Genomic DNA, 15,143 nt, shown 5'->3' with positions numbered 1-15,143 from the left:
GAACTGCAATAACTATACAGGCATCTCCCTGCAGAGCATCATAAGAAAAGCATTGCTCTGGTCAGGCTGAGGATCCTGGACGAACGCATGTGGTTTCAGAACTGGGAGATCTACAAATGGCATGATCTTCTCAGTCTGGCAGCTGCAAGACACAACACCATGAACAAAGAAGACCACTACATATTGCCTTCATCAATCTCACCAGGATATTCAACCACATGAGCAGAGGCTTTTCCAGCTAGTTAAGCTGGAGAAAATTGGCTTCCTGATAAAGCTGCTGAATATGATGTCCTTTTACTACATGGATAAGGTCAGCTACAATGGGACAACATCAGAACCCTTTGACAGTGCAATGAAATCAAACAGGATTGTGTTCTGGCACCAATATCCTTTGTTATGCTATTCTCCTTGCTGCTATCATGTTCTTCAGGTCATTTCAGAGGAGAATCCAATTACATATCACAACTGCTGGAAGAATATTCAGTCCTGCCTGCCTGATGTCCAAGACAAAGGTGGGCCAAATCCTTATCAGACATTTGATCCGCACTCCTTATGTCATACCAACATTCCTTCAGTGACAAACGGACAGACCCACATCTGTAGAAAGATAGGCTGATTTGTCCATCAGAATTAGGGAGACAAATGTCATGCTCTAGAAAGTTGTTTTACCACCATCTATCAATATTGACGATGTGATGCTGGAGGTTGCTGACAGTCTCACATATTGTGGCACCACAATCAGTAGCAATCTGTCAATATATGCAATCAACATATGCTGTGAAAAAGTTACAGCTATTCTTTCCAACAAGAAAGAAAAAGTGGAACAGCAGGAACCAAACTGGGAATAGTTGAGCCCCTTATTGGCTAGCTCTGGAAGCAGTCTGGAGAAGGTCGATGCCTGGTATAGAGGTCTCATGAGATGTTGATCAGATTGGGCCTGTACTCATTGGAATTTAGAAGAATGAAAAGTGACCTTATTGCAAGATGCAAGATTCTTAGGGGGCTTGGTAGGATAGATGTGGAGAGGTTGTTTTGGGAAAGTCTAGAACGAGAGGACAATCATTTCAGAACAAAGGGTGCACAATTAAAACCAATTAGGAGGAAATTCTTCTCTCAGGAGGGGAGTGAATCTGCAGAATTCTTTACCATAGACAGCTGTCCAGGCTGAGCTGTTAAGTGTATTCAAGACTGAGGTAGACACATTTTTATCTGTCAGGAAATCAAGGGGTCGAGGGGAAAGGCAGGAAAGTAGATTTGAGGATTATCAGATCTGCTATATTCTCACTGAATGGTAAAGCAGACTTGAGGGATCGAATGGTCTACTTCTGCTCCCACATCTTTTGGTTTTAACCGCACCTCTGCATCCCAGTACACTTCAAGACTGAACAGTTTCCATATTTTCTGCCTCAGATGTAATGCTGGCAGGTAGGTAACTGTCTCGGAAGTCCTGGAGTGCACTAATGTCACTAGCAGACATTCAATACCAAGATATGTGCACAGGCAAAGTTGTATACCCGAAGTCCTTCTTCATGTGAATGGCCACTAGATTACAACCTTCTTGACATCCATACCTTTGCTACAGGGCATCTATAAACAATTTATCAGGATGGCAAAAAGACACTGACAACCGGGAGACTGCCATTAACAGCTGCGACCTCTGGAGACTGGCTGCTTGGAAGAGGGGAGCAGAAACAAAAAGTTCAACCTATCAAGAAAAACTCTCAGAGAAATCAGAGGTATTGTAGTTGCTCACCTTCTCAACTCACCAACTTCCTGTGCAGGAAATGTTGCAGAGGCTGCCATGCTAGACTGAGGATCCTGAACTACACCAGACTCAACTACTCAAGAGAGTTGATCAGCAAGAGACAAATCATTGTCTTACAAGATAGAAGGCTGGCGCACAATGCATCAATCAATATATTAGTGAATAAAATGTGAACCTCAATTGAAATCTAAGCAATATTACCAATAATGAGGTAGAAATTCATTTAGGCTGTTTGAGCACTTCATCTTAGCAAGGCTTCAAAATTTCAAACATTATTGGGTGAACTACCTGTCACTTGCACAGGAAACATATCTATTGAAAGAAAATAAAGGTCCAAATGGACTCAAAACGTTTACTAGTTCTCTCTCCACAGATACTGTCAGACTTGCTGAGTTTCTCCAGTACTTTCTATTTTCTCTACAGGGTTTCACAGGTTCACTTAATTATTGTGACAAACAGAATAGCCTCAACCAGGGAAACAGTATATTGGTTACTTGATTTTAAGTGAGAAATGAATGTATTTGAGACAACACTAGCAACAAGTCAACAAGTCATCTCCTGTACATTCTAGGTTTCACTTACATCAAACTAATCAGAAAAATAACTTGCAAATTGAGACCACCTACTAGGCGTTTGAAGGTAACACATTAAATAGCATGCAGACGAGCCTGTGATCTGAGGCAGAAGACTATCCTACTGTGATATTTTAATAAACTTCACTGTTGTTTTAAAGGTCCTGCAGAATTCCTACGATTCACAAAGATGAAAGATTTCAGAGAAAGTCTAACAACAAAATTCACTTGTCTCATGTAAAGTCAAGTGATAGTTCCAAAAAAATGTTTAACATGACAATATTCACACAGTGTCAATCCTTAACAAGGTTACTGTTTAACTGTGACATTCAGAATTTTAAATACTTTGAAATGCAGGGCAATCCTTGGTCTTACAACTTCAAATATTGGGAAACAGGACTTCCTGCATTGTCAATAGACAATAGGTGCTGGAGTAGGCCATTTGGCCCATCGAGCCAGCACCACCATTCATTATGATCATCCACAATCAGTATCCTGTTCCTGCCTTATTCCCATAACCCTTGATTCCACAATCTTTAAGAGCTCTGTCTATCTCTTTCTTGAAAGTATCCAGAGAACCTGGCCTCCACTGCCTTCTGGGGCAGAGCATTCCACATATCCACCACTCTCTGGGTGAAGAAGTTTTTCCTCAACTCTGTTCTAAATGGCCTACCCCTTATTTTTAAACTGTGTCCTCTGGTCCTGGACTCATCCATCAGCGGAAACATACTTCCTGCCTCCACAGTGTCCAATCCCTGAATAATCTTATATGCCTCAATTAGATCCCCTCTCATCCTTCTAAACCCAAGCGTATACAAGCCCAGTCGCCCCAATCTTTCAACATATGATAGTCCCACCATTCCGGGAATTGACCTTGTGAACCTATGCTGCACTCCCTCAATAGCAAGAATGTCCTTCCTCAAACTGGGAGACCAAAACTGCACACAATACTCCAGGTGCGGTCTCACCAGGGCCCTGTACAGCTGCAGAAGGACCTCTTTGCTCCTATACTCAATTCCTCTTGATATGAAGGCCAGCATGCCATTCGTTTTCTTCACTGCCTGTTGTACCTGCATGCTTGCTTTCATTGACTGACGTACAAGAACATACAGATCTCGTTGAACTTGCCCTTTACCTAACTTGACTCCAATGAGATAGTAATCTGCCTTCCTGTTCTTGCCAAAGTGGATAACCACACATTTATCCACATTAAACTGCATCTGCCATGCATCCCGTCCACTCACCTAGCCTGTCCAAGTCACCCTGTATTCTAATAACATCCTCCTCACATTTCACACTGCCACCCAACTTTGTGTCATCAGCAAATTTGCTAATATTACTTCTAATGCCTTTGTCTATATCATTAATATATATCGTAAACAGCTGCAGTCCCAGCACCGAACCTTGTGGTACCCCACTGGTCACTGCCTGCCATTCCGAAAGGGACCCATATATCACTACTCTTTGCTTCCTGTCAGCCAATTTTCAATCCAACTCAGTATTTTGCCCCCAATACCATGTGCCCTAATTTTGGTCACCAATCTCCTATGCGGGACTTTATCAAAGGCTTTCTGAAAGCCCAGGTACACTACATCCACTGGGTCTCCCTTATCAATCTTCATAAATACATCCTCAAAAAATTCCAGAAGATTAGTCAAGCACGATTTCCCCTTCATAAATCCATGCTGACTCTGACCTATTCTGTCACTGCTATCCAAATGAGTCGTAATTTCATCTTTTATAATTGGCCTCAGCATCTTTCCTACCACTGACGTCAGGCTAACCGGTCTGTAATTTCCTGTTTTCTCTCTCCCTCCTTTCTTGAAAAGTGGAACAACATTTGCCACCCTCCAATCCACAGGAACGGATCCTGAATCTATAGAACCTTGGAAAATAATTACCAACACGTCCACAATTTCTAGAGCCACCTCCTTAAGTACCCTGGGATGCAGACCATCAGGTCCTGGGGACTTATCAACCTTCAGACCTAACAGTCTCTCCAACACCATTTCCTGCCTAATACAAATACCCTTCAGTTCATCCATTACCCTAGGTCCTTCAGCCACTACTGCATCTGGGAGATTGCTTGTGTCTTCCCTAGTGAAGTCAGATCCAAAGTACCTATTCAACTCATCTGCCATTTCCTTGTTCCCCATAATAAATAAATTCACCCGTATCTGACTTCAAGGACCCAATTTTAGTCGTAACCATTTTTTTTCTTTTCACATACCTAAAAAAACTTTTACTATCCTCCTTTATATTTTTGGCCAGATTTCCTTCATAGCTCATTTTTTCTCTGTGTATTACCTTTTTAGTTATCTGCTGTTGCTCTTTAAAAGCTTCCTACTCATCTTTGCTATGTTATACTTCTCTTTTATTTTTATACAGTCCTTAACTTCCCTCGTCAGCCACGGCTGCCCCCACCTCCCCTTAGGATCTTTCTTCCTCTTTGGTATGAACTCATCCTGCACCTTCTGCATTACATCCAGAAATACCTGCCATTGTTGTTCCACTGCCATCCCTGATAGGGTATTGTACCACTAAACTTTGGCCGGCTCCTCCCTCATAGCTCCATAGTTCCCTTTTTTCAACTGCAATACTGACACATCCGATTCTCCCGCCCACGGCCGATGACCTCATCGCTCCACCCACAACCTCCACAGTCAGCAACCCCAGAGAAAACAGCCACACTGAGCCCTGCCGCATCTTCACCATCCCCCCAGACCTCCCACTGACTGAAGACGAACGGTAAGTCCTAAGCAAGGGGCTCACCTTTGTCCCCCTATAACCACACATCAATGAATACCAGTCACGGTTGGACATAGAGCAGTTTTTCCGCCGCCTTCGCCTCCACGCTTAATTCTTCAACCAGGAACCTAACCCTCCCTCCACTGACCCCTTCGCCTGCTTCCAACACAAGTCCTCCTCCTGGACACCACCCCCACGCCTCCTACCTTCTCTTGACCTCTTCATCTCCAACTGCCGTCGAGACATGAACCGCCACAACCTCTCCACCCCTCTCACCCACTCCAACCTCTCCCCTGCAGAACGGGCAGCCCTCCACTCCAACCCCAACCTCACCATCAAACCCGCAGACAAGGGTGGCGCTGTGGTAGTATGGTGCACTGACCTCTACATCGCCGAGGCCAAACGCCAACTCTCCGACACCTCCTCCTACCGCCCCCCCTTGATCATGACCCCCACCCCCGAGCAGCAAACCATCATCTCCAACACCATTCATGACCTCATCACCTCAGGGGACCTCCCACCTACAGCCTCCAACATCATTGTTCCCCAACCCCGCTCGGCCCATTTCTATCTCCTTCCCAAAATCCACAAACCTGCCTGCCCTGGTCGACCCATTGTCTCAGCCTGTTCCTGCACCACTGAACTCATCTCCACCTATGTGGACTCCATTTTCTCCCTTTTGGTCCAGGAACTCCCTACCTACGTCCGTGACACCACCCACTCCCTCCACCTCCTCCAGAACTTCCAATTCCCTGGCCCCCAACACCTCATTTTCACCATGGACATCCAGTCCCTATACACCTGTATTCCACATGCAGATGGCCTCAAGGCCCTCCGCTTCCTCCTGTCCCGCAGGCCTGACCAGTCCCCATCCACCGACACACTCATCCGCCTAGCCGAACTCATCCTCACCCTCAACAACTTCTCTTTCAATTCCTCCCACTTCCTACAGACAAAGGGGGTGGCCATGGGCACCCGCATGGGCCCCAGCTATGCCTGCCTCTTTGTAGGTTACGAGGAACAGCCCCTCTTCCGCACCTACACAGGCCCCAAACCCCACCTCTTCCGCCGTTACATTGATGACTGCATCGGCGCCGCCTCTTGCTCCCCAGAGGAGCTCAAACAGTTCATCCACTTCACCAACACCTTCCACCCCAACCTTCAGTTCACCTGGGCCATCTCCAGCACATCCCTCACCTTCCTGGACCTCTCAGTCTCCATCTCAGGCAACCAGCTTGTAAGTGATGTCCATTTCAAGCCCACCGACTCCCACAGCTATGTAGAATACACCTCCTCCCACCCACCCTCCTGCAAAAATTCCATCCCCTATTCCCAATTCCTCCGCATCTGCTGCATCTGCTCCCAGGATGAGGCATTCCACTCCCGCAAATCCCACACGTCCAAGTTCTTCAAGGACCGCAACTTTCCCCCCACAGTGGTCAAGAATGCCCTTGACTGCGTCTCCCGCATTTCCCGCTACACATCCCTCACACCCTGCCCCCGCCACAACCGCCCAAAGAGGATCCCCCTCATTCTCACACACCACCCCACCAACCTCCGGATACAACGCATCATCCTCCGACACTTCCGCCATCTACAATCAGACCCCACCACCCAAGACATTTTTCCATTCCCACCCTTGTCTGCTTTCCGGAGAGACCACTCTCTCCGTGACTCCCTTGTTTGCTCCACACTGCCCTCCGACCCACCACACCTGGCACCTTCCCCTGCAACCGCAGGAAGTGCTACACTTGCCCCCACACCTCCTCCCTCACCCCCATCCCAGGCCCCAAGATGACTTTCCATATTAAGCAGAGGTTCACCTGCACATCTGTCAATGTGCCATTGTACCCAGTGCGGCTTCCTCTACATTGGGGAAACCAAGCGGCGGCTTGGGGACCGCTTTGCAGAACACATCTGCTCGGTTCGCAATAAACAACTGCACTTCCCAGTCGCAAACCATTTCCACTCTCCCTCCCATTCTTTACATGACATGTCCATCATGGGCCTCCTGCAGTGCCACAGCGATGCCACCCAAAAGTTGCAGGAACAGTAACTCGTATTCCGTTTGGGAACCCTGCAGCCATATGGTATCAATGTGGACTTCACCAGCTTCAAAATCTCCCCTTCCCCCACCGCATCCCAAAACCAGCCCAGTTCGTCCCCTCCCCCCACTGCACCACACAACCAGCCCAGCTCTTCCCCTCCACCCACTGCATCCCAAAACCATTCCAGCCTGTCTCTGCCTCCCTAACTTGTTCTTCCTCTCACCCATCCCTTCCTCCCACCCCAAGCCGCACCTCCATCTCCTACCTACTAACCTCATCCCCCCTCCTTGACCTGTCCTTCTTCCCTGGACTGACCTATCCCCTCCCTACCTCCCCACCTATATTCTCCTCTCCACCTACCTTCTTTTCTCTCCACCTTCGGTCCACCTCCCCCTCTCTCCCTATTTATTCCAGAACCTTCACCCCATCCCCCTCTCTGATGAAGGGTCTAGGCCCGAAACGTCAGCTTTTGTGTTCCTGTGATGCTGCTGGGCCTGCTGTGTTCATCCAGCCTCACATTTTATTATCTTGGATTCTCCAGCATCTGCAGTTCCCATTATCACCTTATCTCCTGACTACCGTTTGGGGACCTGTAGATAACTCCCATTAGGGTCTTTCTACCCTTAGAATTTCTCAGCTCTATTCATACTGACTCAACATCTCCTGACTCTATGTCCCCCCTCGCAAGGGGCCGAATATCATTCCTCACCAACAGGGCTACCCCTGTCTGCTACAATATTTTCAGGTGTTGATCCTCAGAAAGTTCGAAGGAATTTGGGATAATGACACACAAACTTGATTTCTTAATGTTATTAGCAAGCCTTCAAGATACTGATACCAAGTGAAAGCACTTGGAGAACTTGCTTTCAGATTTTTCGTAAAGACAGAAATGAGCACTTAAATTTTGTTCATACACATATTCAGGATATTATATCAAATTTAGTTAACTACCTTAAAATTTGAGACCTCCTGTTCTTTGCATTGGCCAATTAACTTACTGGTAATTTTAAAATACTTTCTTGATCTCTTAAATGAACATGGCATTTGATTTAATGTATCTAACAAATACAGATCACATATTGGTTTCTATTCACAAATATACTTATGATCTTAACTTGTTCTAATTTATAATGTTAAAAGATGGTTCAGTCTAGTCTGTCTCCACTAAATTTAATCATTTGTTATAATAGAATTGGACAGAGGAGACCGAGCTGAGATAATAATGAAATTTCTTATGGTCTAACCAACAATCAAAAATCCTGCTCTCAGTAAACATTCAACTGCTCTAATTCCCCAAGACCACAAAATATCTAGGAAGTGTGCAGAGATTAATGGGTGTGTGTATGCTTGATTTTAATGATGGTTTCAATTTTCAAACTGACTGCACATCAACAACTGTAACTACTATTTTTATAACATCTTTAGAGTAATAAAATATCCCATTTCACAGAAACACTATCAAAATTTGATTCGGTGCCACATAAAACGTTAAGGCAGGTGACCAAAACCTTGGAAGGTTTTAAGGAATGGCTAAAATGGGGAAAGAGAGGCAGTTTTAGATTGGAATTCCAGAGTTTGTGGCCTGGGGAGCAGGATTTCTGACCATGAAGGGAGGGATAATGTTAATTCTTGAGCATGATTTGTTCCTCAAATTATGGAATACTCACATTATTTTGCACATGGATTAAAAATATATTCGATACTTTATCTTTGCTCGATTGCACTTATTCATGCCTTTTTTTTGTCAAGAGATGCTCAATTAGGTAACATCACTTTACCCTGCTGTCATGGAGTTCACAGCCAATTATGGCTGCCTTTCACCTTAAAGCCCATATGATCCTGTTCATTCCTGTCCCAGTTCCAACTTCTATGTTTTGGAGCCTCTGAATAGCTTATAGGACCTTCTTATATTCTTTTAACTTCTACACAGTCCACAAAGAAGATTACCAATTCACATCTTGGTTGGCCTCAATATATATAATGTGATCATTTCATGCAATATTGTGCTCAGTGCCACCTACAACTACAATCCCTTTAGCATGTTGCAATCTCACAGTTAAGCTACGGGTAAAAATGGTGTCATGCTTTATTAGTCTTCTTACAGTTCACAAAAACTCATGCTGAAGTACTTGTTTTAGTTTTTATAAGCGAAAAGGAACTTACTTTGTTACACTTAATTATGTAATGTACAAATGTTAACCAACTTCCATCAAGATTGAAATTTAAGGGTTACTCAATACTGAATGTACTAGCCCAGAGATCATCAATTAGAGTAATAAAATATTTAGAAATAGAAAATGTTAATAATTTGATGGTGTGTCACTGCCTTGAGGCAATGCTATGTAGACTATGTCAATTTCCTAGGGGAGACAATGCCATAAGCTACTACCAGCATGGATTTCTTCAATGGAATCAAAGGGGAACATAAGCAAGTTGTGCAGACAGTGGTGCACAGTGTTCTCAGGAAATCTGTGTAGTTCAGAGGCACAATGCAAACAAACGCTTTCTTCCCAAGGAATTTTCCACTTTGTGCTGTCAGTGCAAATTGCACTTAACAGGGCAGGAGGATGTCATTTCTGTAACCTGTTAAAATAAGATTTTCTACATTCACATAGGGGTGCCAAAAGTCATGAATTATCAAGTACACTTCCCAGTCTCACCTACTATCTCCTTGTCTCTACTGCTTTTAGGGTCAATACCTTGAGAATTATCAATTGTTAGCAGCATGTCTTTCCTCAAAGCAGCTGGCTGCTCCGCAGTCCATTAGACATTCCAAGACTGGGCTGCTTCAGTAATATAAGAACATTGCACCATTGGACAATTTTCTGACTACCTTATCGACTTTACGTTCCACGACCAAAGTAACTGCATAGAAACTGGAAGATCTCTACCCAGCTACCTTTTATTTTGTTGAAAAAAGTGTTAACAAATACCAGAACACATTTTAAACCTTTCAGCCCAGTGACCGTGTACAAACAAAACTGGAAAGAAATTACTTACCAGTACCCCCAATGCAGTGGTCACTGGGCGGAATCAGATGTTAGAATCAATTAATATGAAAATCCAGATAGGTTTATAGTAACAGACCAGCAATTGCATTTCTTTCAACTGAACTGGGCAAAGTTTACACTGTGCATAATACTGCTATGAAATCGTAGGGAACAGGAAGAGGTCATTCAGCTCCTTGAACCTGCCCTGCCTTTCAATAGGATCATAGCAGATCTGACATTCATCATGTTCAATTTCCAGCCCTTTGCCCATAACCCTCTGCTCCCCTACTGATCAAAAATCTCTCAGAGCCTTAAAAGGTACACAAAGACTCTGCTCAGAAAGCTCTCTGTGGTAAGGAGTTCAAAGACTCACAACCCTCAGGGAATAAATTCCTCATCTCAGTTTTAGATTGGCAGTTTGAGAAAATACCCTTTGGTCCTAGACTCTCTCAAGAGGAGAAAATATCCACTCAGCATTTATACTGTCCAGCCTCCTAAGAATCCTCTCAGTTTCAAAGAGATCACCTCTCATTCTTCTAAAATGCAATTAATAGGGTCCCAACCTGTTTAACCTTTGCTCCAAAGACAATCCCTTCATCCCAGGGGTCAGCTAAGTGAACCTTTTCTGAACTGCCTCCAAAGAAATGATATAAAAGGGGAGCAAAACTGCTCACAGTACTCTAGTCATGGTCGCACTGTACTGTCCAGGCATCGCACATACCAGAAACGCAGACTCAGTGGGAGATCCAGGCCACATGTGAGTGAAGTTTGCTGCCCTGGGGAAAAGGGTTGCTGGCTACTTGAGCGCAAGCAGGAAGGACAAAGGGAAGGTTCTCAGCAAGCCCCCTTTCCCCACTTCCCAAAGCCAGGTCCCTCAAATCAAAATGTATGACTCACAACAAGGGAAACTCCTTGCAGCTATCCATGAGCCTTGCCAACCAAGATCTAACTGGGGCAGTGGCAGGAAGGTACCCACCTTTCCAATTAAATGCCTGTCTGCCTCCAAACCTGCCTTTGGATGGGAATTAAATTTCACCCATGAGTGGTTGCAGTGGGACATATGGCAGACTCAAGCTGGCTCACTAACTTAAGGCCTGGGCCATTTTCACTTTAGTCAACATCAAACTGTTATCTTGCAATAATACTAGCTTCGTTGAATGTTCCAAATTCAGCGTACTGGGCTGAACTTTTGATGGAATCTTTCCTGTGCTAAGATGCAAGTAACAGCCACTCAGATTGAAAGCTGAACAAGCTGCGATCAATTTCATTACATTCAGCAGCTTGTTCTGCTTTCACAAGAGCGTCAACAGAACCAATATTAGCCCTCAGTCAGCAGTGATCAAGTAGAGTTCTTATTGCGGCATAGTGGGCAAAAAATCTCCCCCTTGACTGGGGGAATGAAGCAGATTTATTTTGACCCTCTCCCTAATAGAATTTCAGCAACTGTTTTACAAGGAATAGAATCTGAAATTATGCCTCAACTCTTGATTTCTCGCTGAAGTGCTGGCCCCACTCAACAGATCCACCACTATTCTGCAATTGGAGACGGCATGAGTTTTGTAGCCCATGGTTACTTGCTAATGCTTCAAGAAGTAAAACTTAGCTGCGTGTTTTAATTGTATACTTACCAAACACCGACTTGATCCTCCGCAAGATATTGCAGACTGCAGTCTTTTTCTCCCTGGCAGATGTGGTTAGATATTCATGGTCAAGAAGTTCCAGGAATAGATGTAATTCGACAATTAACTCCTCCATCACTGAAAAGAGCAAACAGCAATGGTTAGCCTGCTAATAGTCCACTGACAATCAGTTGGTGTTAGAGCAATTTTACAAATCTGCATTTCCAGTGGGAATGGCACCTACACTAAACTTATTTTAGGAATTTACAGATCAGCAGTCTTTTTGTCCTTTCTGTCCATTTACAATAGATGGAATAATGTAATGTATACTGTCTAAAATAAACCTTATTCCTCACTCAGATGCAGAATCAGTCCTTATGTACTGTTCTGAGGAACACCACATTTCTGCATTGTTCGGTTACAAATATCCCAATACCACACTTTGTATTGTCATTTTATTTTACCCAAAAGCCTGCCATTAACTTCTGACTGACATGACAACTCTTTAAACAAGAATAACAATTGCTTGGTGCATTTAACATAAAACAGTGGTTAGCACTGCTGCCTCACAGTGCCGGAGACCTGGGTTCATTTCCACTCTCAGGCGACTGTGTGGAGTTCGCACTTTCTCCCAGTGTTTGCGTGGGTTTCCTCCGGGTACTCCAGTTTCCTCCCACAGTCCAAAGACGTGCAGGCTAGGTGGATTGACCATGCTAAATTATCCAGTGTTCAGGGATGTATAGATTAGGTGAGTTATAGGGGGATGGGTTTGGGTAGGATGCGCTGACAGTTGATGTAGGCTTGTTGGGCTGAAGGCCTGTTTCCACACTGTGGAGATTCTATAATTAGTACATCATAATTCTTTCTAGCTAATAGGCTCACTCCTATTACAGTAATGTACAGACCCTTCTCTTTGCCGATGCTGTCACACTAAACTTGGATTCAGCAAGTTCCTGCTGACTGCTTTCACCTCAAATCTCACAGTCACCACTGATTCAATAAGCATCAGATAGAATGGAGATGTAAGGAACATAAAAAGGAAAAACAAAACCTAGGCATAAAAGAACTGTATGTTCCCAGAGCAATGTGCTAGCTGTTCAGTATCTTAATGGCAAAGATACTCCTTGCATTTCTTTACTTGGAATTCTAATTGTTTGATAGGCAAGATAGTACAGGAGAATGGCGTCTGCAGATTAATCTATAACAGCTAGTATCTCCTTCAAGCATTTGCTGTAAAGGGCCTCATCTGCACCTCATCAGTATTAAGGCTGTTAAGAAACACCATTATATTCCAAGGATATCTTGCTACAAATCTGCCTTATGGTCTCTTCCATGCTGATAGCGAGATCACCAGCACTTCAGACTCAAGACAGGTGCACAGAAGCTCTACAGCAGAACCGATGGCAACAATCAAACAATTGGGACAGCAATGACGAGCAAAATTTCAGTCAAAAGGTGAAATTCAAATATAGCTATTGGACAATGAGTGATGAGTTGAAAAGTGACAAAAGACTGAGGCATGGCATGTTTTTCTATAGTTTCTTTTCCTATTAGTTAACTTTCACACTGTTTTTGGTTTGAAGCTAGTTTGCACGATCTCTGTCAATGTTTCACATTTGTAGCTAAATTACAAAGAAAGAAAATGCATTAAGACATCAATCAAGGAACTGAGTAGATTTTTACTCACTGTAAAATATTATACTATTATAAAATGCCATGAAAATGCAGTGGTATTTTACCACATAGGCCAACAATGCCCAGTTTTTACAGCATCTCCCCAGGTGGGATGCTACTAACAAAACATTTTCTGTGAATAAGAACAAGAATCAACAAGGGTTGTTGTTCCTCAGAGGTGGACTGACATAGTTAGATCTGAGGGGAGCATTAGTTTCAGCATGGTTAGGAGCTGCTCACTAACATGTTGTGCTCCTCCTATGATCAAATGACTAGTCAATCTCTGTCCAAGCTCACCTTCAAAAGATTCAAAAGTGGGTATAGCGTGAGAAGATTTTGAAGGTGGCATAGAAACACAAATATTTCACCTGTTATTCTACTAAATAGAGTCATTTGATTATATAATGGGTTCAAGTTCAAGTTCAAGTTCACAGAATCTCTACAATGCAAAAAGAGGCCATTCGGCCTATTGAGTCTACACTGACCCTCGGAAGAACACCCGTCTCCATCCCTGTGGCCTGCGTGGGGTTTTACCTTGACTAGCCCATACATCCCTGGACACTGCAGGGCAATTTTATTTTACCATGGCTGATCTGCACATCTTTGGACTACTAGCATTCTGCTGAATCAGCATTAACCTTTGCAAATTTCAATCTTCATGGGTGCATGGCTGCAGCTACATTGGAGAAGTTTACCTTCAGAGACATTTTTGGTGTTGAGAATATGTCAGTACCTCCAATCCCTCCAAATAATTAATTTATTTAGGTTTACAGTATTGACGTTTTAATTCTCTATACCATTTTATTATTGCTGTCAAAGGAATTTGGGGAAGGGGGATGGGAAAAGGGACTAAATAGCTCCTTCAGAGGAATATAACAGTCTAAAGAGTTTCCTAGGATGCTTTTATATTTTATATTTTATGCAGGAGTTAGGGGATAGAAAATGGTGATGACGAGAGCACAAACGCAGCAGCAAAATGAAAATTGGGTACAAAATAAAACTGATTGAACATGAGAAAACAGTTAATTCAATATATAGAAATCCAGCTAAAAGAAAGTGAACCAAAAAAGACGCAAGAATGATGTAAAGAAGGGGAAAATGTGTGGGTAAATACAAAACAGCCTAAGAAAAATGAAATATCAATTAAAAAATATATAATGGGCTGCATAAAGCAAATCAGAAACTCGGGGAAGAGAAAGAAAAAAGTATAATGGAGGGATCGAGGAGGAAAAAGAAATTCAGAAACAAATATGAATGATGAAAAATATAGAGCCAAAAGGGGCAGAGGAGAAAAGGATACTTTTTATAAAAAGTCAAACATTCAGAAAGAAAAACAGGCTGTCAGAAGAGAGAAACACAAGACAGATTAAAGATAGATACAAAAGAGGAAGAGAGCTGAGACAGAAAAGGGAAATAAAAACAGCAAGATGGAGAGGAGGAGGATAAAACAAAAAAAAATGATAAAGAAAAAAGTTATGAAATAAATAGAAAGGAATGCATGGGAGGGGTGCATTGGTACTTAAGGGCAGGGGGCTCTCTGGACATCCTTCTCTACATGCACAATTAACAGCCATTGATTGTCCATCAAATACCTGAAAGAATGGGGACAAGAGTAGGTGAGCTGTGTACTTCCACATCTACCTCCCTCAAGCTGCTGGAAACCATAAAATTCAGCCCATTGTCTGTTAGTAAAGCACAAGAAAATCTGAGACCTGCCTTTCTCTCTT

General features: G+C 43.4%; 1 protein-coding gene across 3 annotated transcripts in view; it reads right to left on the bottom strand.

Moving 5' to 3' along the window:
- afap1 (actin filament associated protein 1) overlaps positions 1-15,143 on the bottom strand; it is a 294,973-nt gene that overhangs the window by 147,427 nt on the left and 132,403 nt on the right. For all 3 annotated transcript variants that reach the window (XM_048546338.2, XM_048546346.2, XM_048546355.2), the window contains exon 2: positions 11,752-11,880. In XM_048546338.2, the coding sequence (XP_048402295.1) occupies positions 11,752-11,880 (129 nt within the window). The remainder of the gene's footprint in view (positions 1-11,751; positions 11,881-15,143) is intronic.

This window comes from Stegostoma tigrinum, chromosome 1 (assembly GCF_030684315.1).
Source record: "Stegostoma tigrinum isolate sSteTig4 chromosome 1, sSteTig4.hap1, whole genome shotgun sequence".
Classification (NCBI taxonomy): domain Eukaryota; kingdom Metazoa; phylum Chordata; class Chondrichthyes; order Orectolobiformes; family Stegostomatidae; genus Stegostoma; species Stegostoma tigrinum.
Note: the sequence above shows the minus strand (reverse complement) of the source record. Positions and strands in the feature narration are given on the sequence as shown.